The sequence below is a fragment of the Nelumbo nucifera genome, chromosome 3 (genome assembly GCF_055504915.1).
Source record: "Nelumbo nucifera cultivar China Antique chromosome 3, China Antique-T2T, whole genome shotgun sequence".
Lineage (NCBI taxonomy): Eukaryota > Viridiplantae > Streptophyta > Magnoliopsida > Proteales > Nelumbonaceae > Nelumbo > Nelumbo nucifera.
In genome coordinates, this window is record NC_142651.1 from 19,445,797 (window position 1) to 19,456,958 (window position 11,162).

General features: G+C 35.9%; 1 protein-coding gene across 1 annotated transcript; it reads left to right on the forward strand.

The window, feature by feature from the left end:
- The first annotated feature begins 3,014 nt into the window (after positions 1 to 3,014).
- On the forward strand, positions 3,015 to 10,939 carry LOC104600282 (putative U-box domain-containing protein 42). The gene is made up of 4 exons (XM_010263151.3): positions 3,015 to 3,857; positions 5,701 to 6,951; positions 7,586 to 7,895; positions 9,214 to 10,939. Exons 1-4 carry the CDS (start codon positions 3,852 to 3,854, stop codon positions 10,788 to 10,790), a joined length of 3,144 nt encoding a protein of 1,047 aa, XP_010261453.1. The 5' UTR covers positions 3,015 to 3,851; the 3' UTR covers positions 10,791 to 10,939.
- The last annotated feature ends 223 nt before the right edge of the window (positions 10,940 to 11,162 follow it).

An 11,162-nucleotide genomic window follows, 5' to 3' on the forward strand; every position in this document is an offset into this window, starting at 1 on the left:
GAATGCTTAAGTTTTTATATCATGTTTGGAATTTTAAGGTTAATTCCTTCAATTTTGATATTTTTATATATATTTTTTTATTTTTTAAATTTATAGTTATTTTAAAAATGACCCGAATTGACCCATGGGCCAATCCTAACCTGAACATTTAGGGTCAAAATCCAGCATTTGTTGATCCAACCCAAAATCAACATAAAATGTCTTGATCCAACCTGAACCCGACCCACCCAACCCAATTGTCACATCTAGGCACATTTCCCATACTTATATATATTGTTATTATTGGGGATGTGAGAGAGTTTTGAGAGGTTTCAAGAGGTATAGATATTTTAGTAGGTTGTTGTATAATTGATCAATTTATTAATTCGTATTTGTATATAGACTATACAATGAAAATAACCTATTCAAAAATCAATATAAAAATTGAAGGACATTAAATTATGTTAATAACTTAAGGGAAATTGTCAAAAACTCACCATGAGTTTTCAGCATTTCTCTTAAATTCACCACAACTTTTCAGAATGTCTAAAACTCATCAAGTCACTAACTTGATGTTAAAGAGACTTACGGTTGTTAATATATTACCATTTTAACCTTCATAGAAAATATAAAATATATACATATATTTTAATAGTTAGATATGAAAAAAAAAGGAAAAAAGCTCAAAAAATATTTTCAAATATAAAATACATAAAAACACAGAAATTGCAAAAATATAAAAAATTATAGAAATTGCACACAAAATAAAAAATTATTTTCAAATTATAGAAACTATAGAAATTGAAAAACAAAATCAAAAAATAAAATTGTAGAAAAAACACCAAAAATTATAGAAAAACACAGAAATTTCAAATAAATAACAAAAAATGCAGAAAATTTTATAGATTGTAGAAAATAGAAAAATGTAAAAAAAAAAAAAGAAATTATAAAAAAACATTAGAAGTTATAACAAAACACTAAAATGTAAAAAAAGAAAATGAAAAAGACTCCTTTCCTCTAACTTGCCATTCAAGGGTGATTTGGTCATAAAAATTGTTATTTATGCTGATATGGACACCTCTGTTAAGAAACATTAATGGTACACTAACGGAAGGTGAGTTTTGAAAAATAAAAACTTGTTGACATGGTGAATTTTAGACGTTTTGAAAAGTTGTGAATTTAAGAGAAATGCTGAAAACTCATGGTGAGTTTTAGACAATTTCCCATAACTTAATTACACCATTTAATTAATTTAATAATTGAAAATAACTTAATTAAGCGAAGTAAGTTAAGTTAATTAAATTAGTTAAGAAAATTCAGTTCTTAAGTTTCAATTACATCTTTTGATCGTCTAAATATTTATAAAAGGTGTTTTAGTAATATTCCAATCATTTGCATCATGCAAGTATTTGATGATTTCTTTATTCACATGAAAAGAAAAGAATCTTTCTTCCTTTATTGCGCCAAAGAACAAAACACCAAGAAAAAGTAGAAGTAAATGTTTATTTTTTTTTTTTGAAAAAAATAGAGGTAAATATGGGTCCTTCAACTGCAAGGCTGTACAGATAAGATTTTGGAAGCTGAAATGTCTAATCAGATCTTGTTTCTGGTTAATTTACAATTAATCAACGTTAATATAATAAGTAGCTTGACGTTATAAAATGGGTTGTAGAACTGGTAACCTTCATGTTTATTTCAGGACGGGTCCTATCTCGTTTTACATATCATCATCATCTTCTTCACCCAGTCACCCGTACGCACGTATATTCCAAAATGGGTTTGGACGGCATGGTGAAGAAACGCCAAGATTTACAGTGTGGATTGGCTTCAGAGATCCCAACTCCCAAGGAAATGAAGATGAAACGGAAGAAGAAAATTTTGTCAGTGCTAAGAATACTCTCACCTCCCTTCTTTGCGCTCTCCATTTAGAAAATATGAAGGATCCTTTTTTAATTGTGCAATTTTACCCGAAGAGGCAAGGGTGTCAATGGACTGTTTTTGGATTGGATCCGTCCAGTCCAAAATAATTTGGACGAATTGGATGGACCGACAAGACATATTAGATTGGACCAATTTGATCCAAAATAATTATTAGATTGGATTGGACCTGGTCCATCCATAATAAATTTATATTGGATTGGGTTGGATTAAGCCAATATCTGGTCCCTTGATATAAAAGAAGAATATAGGTGTCAATGGATCAGATTTAGGTTGAAACCAATCTAAAACAAAACGAATTCGAACAGATTGGATAGTCCAGACATTGAATTGGATTGGTCCAAAATATTAATTGGACTGGATTGGACCTGATCCATTTATAATGGGCTTGCATTGGACTGGATCAGATTGGACCAAATCCAATCCAATTGACACCCGTACAAGGAGGTAGACCAACGGTTGCATCATTGCTGCTGTGTTTAGTTGCAATACAAATAAATTTGTGCTGATGCAAAACCCATAGCAGTGCAAATGATTTAAGTGTAAATTCTGACATATTTTTGTTTCAAATTTCAACTTATTTTATTTGATTTCAATGCAAATAAAATAAATTAAGACATGAAGTAGAATTAAGTAAAATCCAAATCAAAATTAAGCAAGAATTTACATTTTAACTTCCATATAGTTGTATTAGTAAAAACAAAAATTGCATTGCAACCAAACACAGCGTACAGAGGAAAAAATAACGACAATTCAACTCTCTGAAAAATAAGAATTAAGAAATTTGATGGAATGTTATCATGTTGAAGGAAAAATAATAAAAAAAATTGATATAACGCTACAAATTTCAAAGGGTAGAGTTATTTTCTCACTTAAGAAGTCTAATAAAAGAAAGCAATTGGCTCACATATAGTAATAGGAGGCATTGTGGACATGGTAATAACTAATAGAATAATAATTAATTTGTTATTTTTAATTAAAACATGTAGAAAAGTCAAAAAAGTATGTAACCTAATCTACTAGGCTTCACCCTTAAGTCTTAACCTAATCTTCTCATTTCGATAACCAAGTCATCGTCAGCATTAATTGAGTTTGGGATGTGGGTAAGGGGTTCTCCCCATACGGAAGTAAATAATGGAAGCAACCGCCCACCGAACCCTCTGAATGTTCAGCAATTAGCTGCTTTGAAACGCTCTGGTCTCCGGATAAGCTATATTCAAAGAGGATGAGGACAGCCCTTCAAATTAGCCGATTTGGGCTCTCCCGATTTTTCACCAAACATATAGCTTCAGTGTAGAGCCCACCTCGGAAAGCCAGAAGCAGCGCGCTGCGCTTCGAGCCTTCTCTACCCTCTCAAACGGTCACTTTATCAACTTTTGGGCTAGCAGTTACACCTGGTCCTGGTGATTCGTTAAGCTTGGATTGCACTGGTTGGGGACACAAACGTCAGCATGAGTTCATGTTTGATAAGTCCATGGCTGCTTGGAGTGCACGGGCTATGGAGTTAGAAGCAAGAAGAGACCGTTTCAATGGGTTGCTACTTGCTAGAGTACATCTACATTCATTAAATTCTTAAACTGAGATAAATCGATACATTCATATCGGAACCCAGATGCCGCTTGATTCAATACATTGGATATTACACCACGATTTATCTCAATCAGCATGCGAATCAGTACTCAGGTTTTCCACATTGAAGTAACCCTTTAAAAAATGGCAGAAAAGAAGCTCCCACCAATCCATAGCCGTTCAAGTTTGCTCATTCTCCGGCCACTGTGACTAAGTCATTTAAGAGAGAGAGAGAGAGTGACGTGTCTTATAAGAGGTTGGATTCTCTTCTTGAACAGCATCCATGAGGAGTGGAGAACTTATAAGAGGTTGGATTCTCCTACCAGGAAGAACAATTGAGATAGCAGTTCATTGACTTCAGTCATATGTCGGTAAGCAATTCTAATTTTATCTCCTCCAACTTTTTTGTTTATCATTATGAGTCTTCTAAATTCTAACTTGTAAATAAAGGTTGATCATACTTAATTTGGAGGGATGATGCTAATCTTTTGGAGCTCAGATAGATTACATAGTGGTTAACTTTGGAGTATTAATTAAGATGAACCAAAAAATTATCAGCCCATAAACAGCGTTTGTAAATACGAAAACTAAATGAAAACTCTGGGAAAACAAGTTCCTTTTTTTTTCCTTTTGTTTCTTTCATTCTTTGGCAAACCCAGAAAAAAAACTCGTCTGGAAAACAAGGTAGAGTTCATAGGTAATAACAGATTTGCTCTTCAAATTTTCAGTTAAAGCTAAACTATCAGGTAATAGTTTAATCTCAATAGAATTTTCTTTAGTTATAAAAAATTGAAGGTAATAACAGATTGACTCTTTGTAAGGATTTGGAGATTTAAATTGAACCATTCCAAGTCAGAGAAATTGCTTCACATGCTATCACTAGGTACTGCCCCATGCCTCAACTTTGGGGCACGGACAGACCATTTTACAGGCTTTAATTTTTCAAGGTAATCCGCTGCAGTCATCTTCTTGAGAGCTGAGAAGGGAAAGAACTGAAGCAAAGAGCCAAAAGAGTACCACTTTGACCAAGTTTACTATATTCCCTACCTCCTTCCCAAAAGAAAACAAGAAAATAAAAATCAGAACCCTGTTATTTTTCAGAAGAAAAAAAGAAAAAGAAAAGGATCAGAGCTCTGACAGAATGGTAGTTTTGGATTTTTGGGTGATCCCATCTGCCTCCAAGTATCCTAATCTTACTGAGTGGTTTCTCAGGTTCTCTAACACATGCCAACTATCAATACTTTAAGCTTCCTTTGTGGCTTTTAGAATCAGAACTCTGACAGAGCTACACTCTTAGTTGATTTCTATCAGTCTCCAAGCATCGTAATCTTAACAAGAGGTTCTCAGGTTCTTTAATATCCGCTTACTGTTCATATTTTGGTACACTCTTGATCTGTGGCTTTTAGAATTCTGAGACAACAAAAAGATGTCTCCAAAGAGCACTTGCATCCAAGAAATCTAAAGTCCCAATTAATATTTAATCAGCATTAGCCCCAAACTAATGCAAGTATGACAATTGAGGGCCCTCTTTGGTTTGTTCGTCATTCTCCCAACTTTGGGTGGTTCACTTCATTTTGATAATTTGATAACTTGATAAGTTCCTAGAAATTTCTCTCTAATTACCCGAGTAATACTTTGCACTTCAACACATTATTACATTGTCATCCCCTTCACTGGATACACACAAGGCCAAATTCAGTCATTCTAGGAACTTATCAAGCTATAATAGTATCAGAGACACTAGTCCTGTTTAGTAGGCAATCCATAGCAGGACTGAATGGGTCTTACATTCCTAGAGAAGTCCTAAACTTGCCTTTTTAGTGCAGGTTTATCAAGGGGCATGAAAAAAAAAAGCTAATTATTTCTCCTAAAGTAGGGCTATTTATTAAGAAACACTTTCATGCACCTGAAAGGGCAAACCTATTGCATGGTCCTTAGCTAATTCTAAGTATGTTCTTTTGATTTTGTCATACTGCACAGTTTGAACTAAGTTGTTTCAAATTATATATTTACATATGAAATAAAGTATAATGATAAACTAGGCCCTTGGTGGGTCAGTGTGTTTGAGACTCTCTTTCTGATGGAAGGATTTTCTTCTTCTTTTTCTTCTTGACTTGAGTTTACATAATAAGTAGCCAGTTGTTGGAAGTGTAAAAGCAACTTGGGAATGGTCCCATGCTACAACCAAAATAACCTGTTTCGTTTCCTTTTCAGCTGGTTGAAGATACAAGTCCAATTGTAGTTCTTGGACAGACATTATTGGCTACAATTTCTGAGATCACAGCCTCAGTTGTATGTGTTGAGATAGAACAGGAGAACTTCATGGAAGTTGGATGCTATCTCGATCGAACTTCTCCAGCAATAATTGAGTTGCAGTTTAGTGAGAATAAACCACTAAATGCAATTGAGATTCTACAAACTCTAACTAAAAGCATCAATCATGCCAAGGATCTCATGGAAAAATGTCGTACCAAAGGCCATTCAATTCTAGATGCAGAAGTCAAAAGCATAATAGAACAACTGGAGGGAGTGATAAAAGACATAGGTGAGGGGTTGAGCTTAATACCATCTTCAATGTTCAAAGAGCAGGAATATGCAGAAGTTGCAATCAGGTCTCTTTCACAGGAGATGCAAAATGTTCACTTTAAAGTTAGTCCAACTGAAGCATCAGATACCAAAGATGCAGTACAGGTCCAGTCTCTTTCAGAGGAGATTCAAAATGTTAAGTTTGAAAACAGTCAGACTGAAGTACCAGAGACTAAAGAGACAATACATGTCCAGCCTCTGAAACAGTTACCAGAGGAAGAACACACAGCAATAGAAACAGATCTTTATTCCATCAATGCCGAGTTTTTCACTGATGATCTCCAGTCAATAGATATGCTACATCTCACCGGCTCCCCTAAAGGCATGAAATTCATTGATCAAGTGAGCCTTAGAAACAGTAGTAACCAGTATTTGAAAACATTGCCACAGGTGGCTGAGTACATTGAGCCTCTATATGAAGCTTTCATATGTCCACTCACACAGAAAATCATGGATGATCCAGTCACCATTGAAAATGGAGTGACCTATGAGAGGAGGGCTATAACAGAGTGGTTCAAGAAGTTTGAAGATAGTTCAGGTGTAATCTGCCCAACCACAGGGAAAAAACTATCAACTAGAGATTTAAACACCAATGTAGCTTTAAAGACCACAATAGAAGAGTGGAAGGAAAGAAATGAAGCAGCAAGGATAAAAGTTGCCCGGGCAGCTTTGTCATTAGCCAGCTCAGACAATATGATCCTTGAGGCACTAAAGGACTTGCAAGATCTCTGCCAACAGAAGAAACAAAATAAAGTACAGGCACGTAACATGGGAATGTTATCATTACTTGCTCATATTCTGGAGTATAAAGACAGGAAGGTTAGGTGTGCAACACTGGACACATTACGGTTACTAGTCAAGGAAGATGATGAGGGCAAGGTTTAATTCGTTCTAACTTCTAACCATGAAATATTGTTATTTTTCCTTTACCAATGCAACACAAATTTAATGAGGAGCAACTAATGCTTGACTGATCCCTGCATTACACCATGGTTTTTATAATTGACTAGTTATGTGGTTGTACTGGATGACCATTTCTTCTAGTTATCATTTTTCATGTCTTATATATAAAATAAGTTTAATATTCCATATAAGGGAAATCTCTTTCAATTATGACAATTTTTTTCAAAATTAATAGGCATATTGGGTTCGTTTGGGTTAAAACATGTCTGACATTGGCAAAAGAGTTTAACATTCCATATAAGGGAAAGTGACTTCTTTAGGAGATGGACACTATAAATCGAAAAAGTTTTTTATACTTGCTACTTGTTGGGAATTTGACATTTCTGACCATAGGTATAAAACCTTCACTGCATATTTCCTTCTTTCCTTGCCTACATGGTGTTATTCCCTGTATATCATGATGATGTTCCTATTCTATGGTATGACAACAAAACAGTAACTGTATTATGTAACTATATGAAACTTTTGATTGGTCAATGGGGGGGGGAGAGACTTCAAAAATGAAAACTTACATCTGATAAATTGCAACATGGTTTGGATCTCTTTGCAGGATATCATTGAACAGACAAAGGCAATTCCAACAACAATCAAAATGTTGTCAAGTAACTACCTTCCAGAGAAACATGCATCTTTGCTGTTCTTGCTTGAGCTTTCTAGGTGCAAATCACTTTGTGAGAAGATTGGATCAGTTACTGGGTGCATTCTGATGCTGATCACAATGAAATACAACTATTCTTATGATCCCTTTGCTGCTGAGAAAGCTGATGAAATCCTACAGAATTTGGAAACATCTTCAAAAAATGTTATGTGCATGGCAGAGAATGGCCTTTTGGAACCACTTCTACACCATCTTATTGAAGGTATATCATCAAATCTTGCAGCATCATCAGTATCCCTCTGTGTGTTATCATCTGCACATTCACTTATGCAGAGATGACAAAAACCTAATACTGTAGTTTTCCATGTAGGCATTCCTTCTACTTGTTTCTTTTTCCTGAGACTGATATTCCTCAGAAGGGGGTGGAAGTTGTGTGAGATAATGTCTTAATATTTCATGATATGCATCACTAGTTCAACAAAACCTTCTGATCAAATATATTCTCTTTAAGATTCATTAAATTTTGAATAAACTATTTCAATACATACTATGGTAGAATAAATGGCTGATATTCACAGGTTTTACATGTGAGCATCATCTTTCTGGCATGTCTCCAAAAAAAAAGTTCTTTTGTTATGTTTGATCTTGTTAGGCTCACAACAACCACCAACAGGATGAAACCACAGTGTTTGAGATAAAACAACAACCAAGAGAACCCAATAGAAACATAAAAACAAAGTAAATCCAATCAAATACAAGAAAAACAAGTTCTGCGAAGTTGCCAAGAACATAAAGGATTTATGTGGTTCAGCCTTACTTCCTATGTCCACGGGAGAGATGAAACCATTCTTCAGTATAAAAGAGAATGAGAAGCAATACAGGTACCATGTGGTTTGGAACCCAAACTAACCCTTAACTCTTGTACACCTGTTTTCCCTTTCCTCTCTCAAACCTAAAGAACCCAAACAACAGGGAAAAAACACTCTCACACCAAGAGCACCCTCTCTCACTGCTTCTTTTTCTCTCTAAAAATCTCTCTCACTTTCCACATACAAAAGAAACCTTTTATTATGCAAAGCCCACTGTAACTTAAAGTGGGACCACACACACCATTAGGTTACAACCCAATGCAAAGGTTAAAATAGGACATAAACCAAACAGATCTTACATAAATGAAGACAAAATGAAGCAACCATGAGTCCATGATAAAGATGTTTCCTATCTTCTCTTGAGTCAAGATCACCTGGAATTTGAGTAGATACTGGTTTTTCCACTTAAAAACATAAAATTGTTATTTGATCAGAAAATTGAACAAGTTATTTATTTTGAAATGTCTTCACTATTTGTTTCTGAGAAAGTTCCCTTTAGGAGGTCTATATCCATCCATAAATGAAAATTTGGAAATACCATTTTCATGAATGGCTTATAATCGTCAATTGAGAATCACTAAACTACTAAACTTTCTAAATAGATATATGTGTTATATCTCCCAAGAAACCATAACCAGATGGTTTGCACCAATTTAACTCAAATATCTAGCAAGACTCTACCACTTCTGTTTTCTTAAAAATTTGAAACAGGTACAGAAGAGATGCAAATGGAAATGGCAAGGTGCCTTGGAGAAATTGTTCTTGCACGGCAGATCAGAACACATGTGGCTGAGAGAGCTTCTCCACCTCTGATTAAGATGGTGCACAGTGGAAACTCCCTAACAAGGAAGGCAGCATTAAAAGCTCTAGTTCAGATCTCATCCTACAGCCCTAACAGAAGAATACTTGTGAATGCTGGTACGGTGCCAATCATGATTGAAGAGATTTTCAAAAGGACAATCGACAATGAGCCCATGGATGCTAAGGAAGAATCTGTTGCAATCCTTGCAAATATACTTGAGTCTGATCAAGCTCCAGAAGACCTCCAAGTAAGCACCCAAGGTCGCACAATGGCATCAGACCATGTTGTGTACAAAATCATCCAGATGTTGAAGAGTTCATCCCAAGATGAAGTCAAATTCAACCTCATTAGGATCCTCCTCTGCCTCACAAATGCCCCTAAAGCAACAGTGACCATTGTTTCTGTTGTCAAAGAGACTGAAGTCAGCTACAACCTGATAGAATTGATCAATTCTCCACATGAGAAACTTGGAATTGCATCAATTAAACTCCTCATAACACTTTCACCCTACATAGGGCACACACTTTCTGAAAGGCTCTGCAAGACTAGAGGTCAACCAGAGAGCCTAATCAAGAAGCCAACTGAAATAAACCAAATCACTGAAAAACATGCAGTTTCAGCCAACTTCCTAGCTAGGCTTCCCCGCCAAAACCTAACACTCAATCTAGCCCTCCTCCACAAGAACACAGTCCCTACAATCCTTGAAACAATAAATGAAATCCAAATAACTGGATCAAGAGCAAGTAGGTTTGCTATTTCATACCTAGAAGGCCTAGTAGGCATTCTTGTCAGATTCACAACTACACTATACGAATCTCAAGTGCTACTACTAGCAAAAAGCCATAACCTCGCATCAGTTTTCACAGAACTACTCATAAGAACAGAAAGTGATGAAATTCAGAAACTATCAGCAATTGGGTTAGAGAACCTTTCGTCAGAATCCATAAATCTATCAAGACCACCACAACTTAAAAAATCCAACTCCAAGATAACCAGGCTTCTGTCATTTCATTCATCAAAGGAGCGGAGTACACAAATCTGCCCAGTTCACAGAGGAGCTTGTTCTTCACAGACCACCTTTTGCTTGCTTGATAACAAGGCTGTGGAAAGGCTGTTGGCTTGTTTGGACCATGAAAATGTTGAGGTGGTTGAGGCTGCGCTCTCGGCTCTATGTACCTTGTTGGATGACAAGGTCGATGTGGACAAGAGTGTGAGTTTGTTGAATGAAATGAATCTCATCCAGCATCTCTTGAATGTTATGGGGGAGCATAGAAAGGAGAGTGTGCAACAAAAATCATTCTGGCTGGTTGAGAGGTTCTTGGTGAGAGATGGAGGCAGATCTGTTTCTGTTTTATCACAGGACAGGTTCTTGCCTTCTATATTGGTAAGTGCTTTCCATGGCGGAGATGTAAACACAAGGCAGATGGCTGAGAAGATTTTGAGGCATTTGAATAAGATGCCAAACTTCTCAACACCCAAATTCTAAATATGTTTTCAGATTTACTGGTTACAGTGCAAGAACCAAGATCAAAATATGCAACAATGCTCTGACTTTGTTAGTAGAATTTGAACAAAATTCCATCAATACAAGTGGGACGTATTGCCTGCTTGACTAAAGAATGAGCTAGTGTTAAAGATCCTGAGTGCAGCTATGTAATATTGTAATGTAACTTTGGATTAAGTGCCACCTCCAATAGCTCTCTAAGGCTAATAACTTCTGCACATTCAGGGGTACTTCGCTGTAAATGTTCTGATAGAAGTAGCAATGAATCCGTCTATCCCTTGTTAAATACCCTACTACTGCTGCGGATTTCAAGTCTTTAGTAGCTGCTTCAACAAACCACAAGGAATAATCAGC

Excerpts from the sequence above, each read along its gene's own strand:
- LOC104600282 (XM_010263151.3), top strand. Across the intron at positions 6,952-7,585 it reads AGGAAGATGATGAGGGCAAG|GATATCATTGAACAGACAAA; the intron begins GTTTAATTCGTT and ends ATCTCTTTGCAG. Across the intron at positions 7,896-9,213 it reads TCTACACCATCTTATTGAAG|GTACAGAAGAGATGCAAATG; the intron begins GTATATCATCAA and ends AATTTGAAACAG.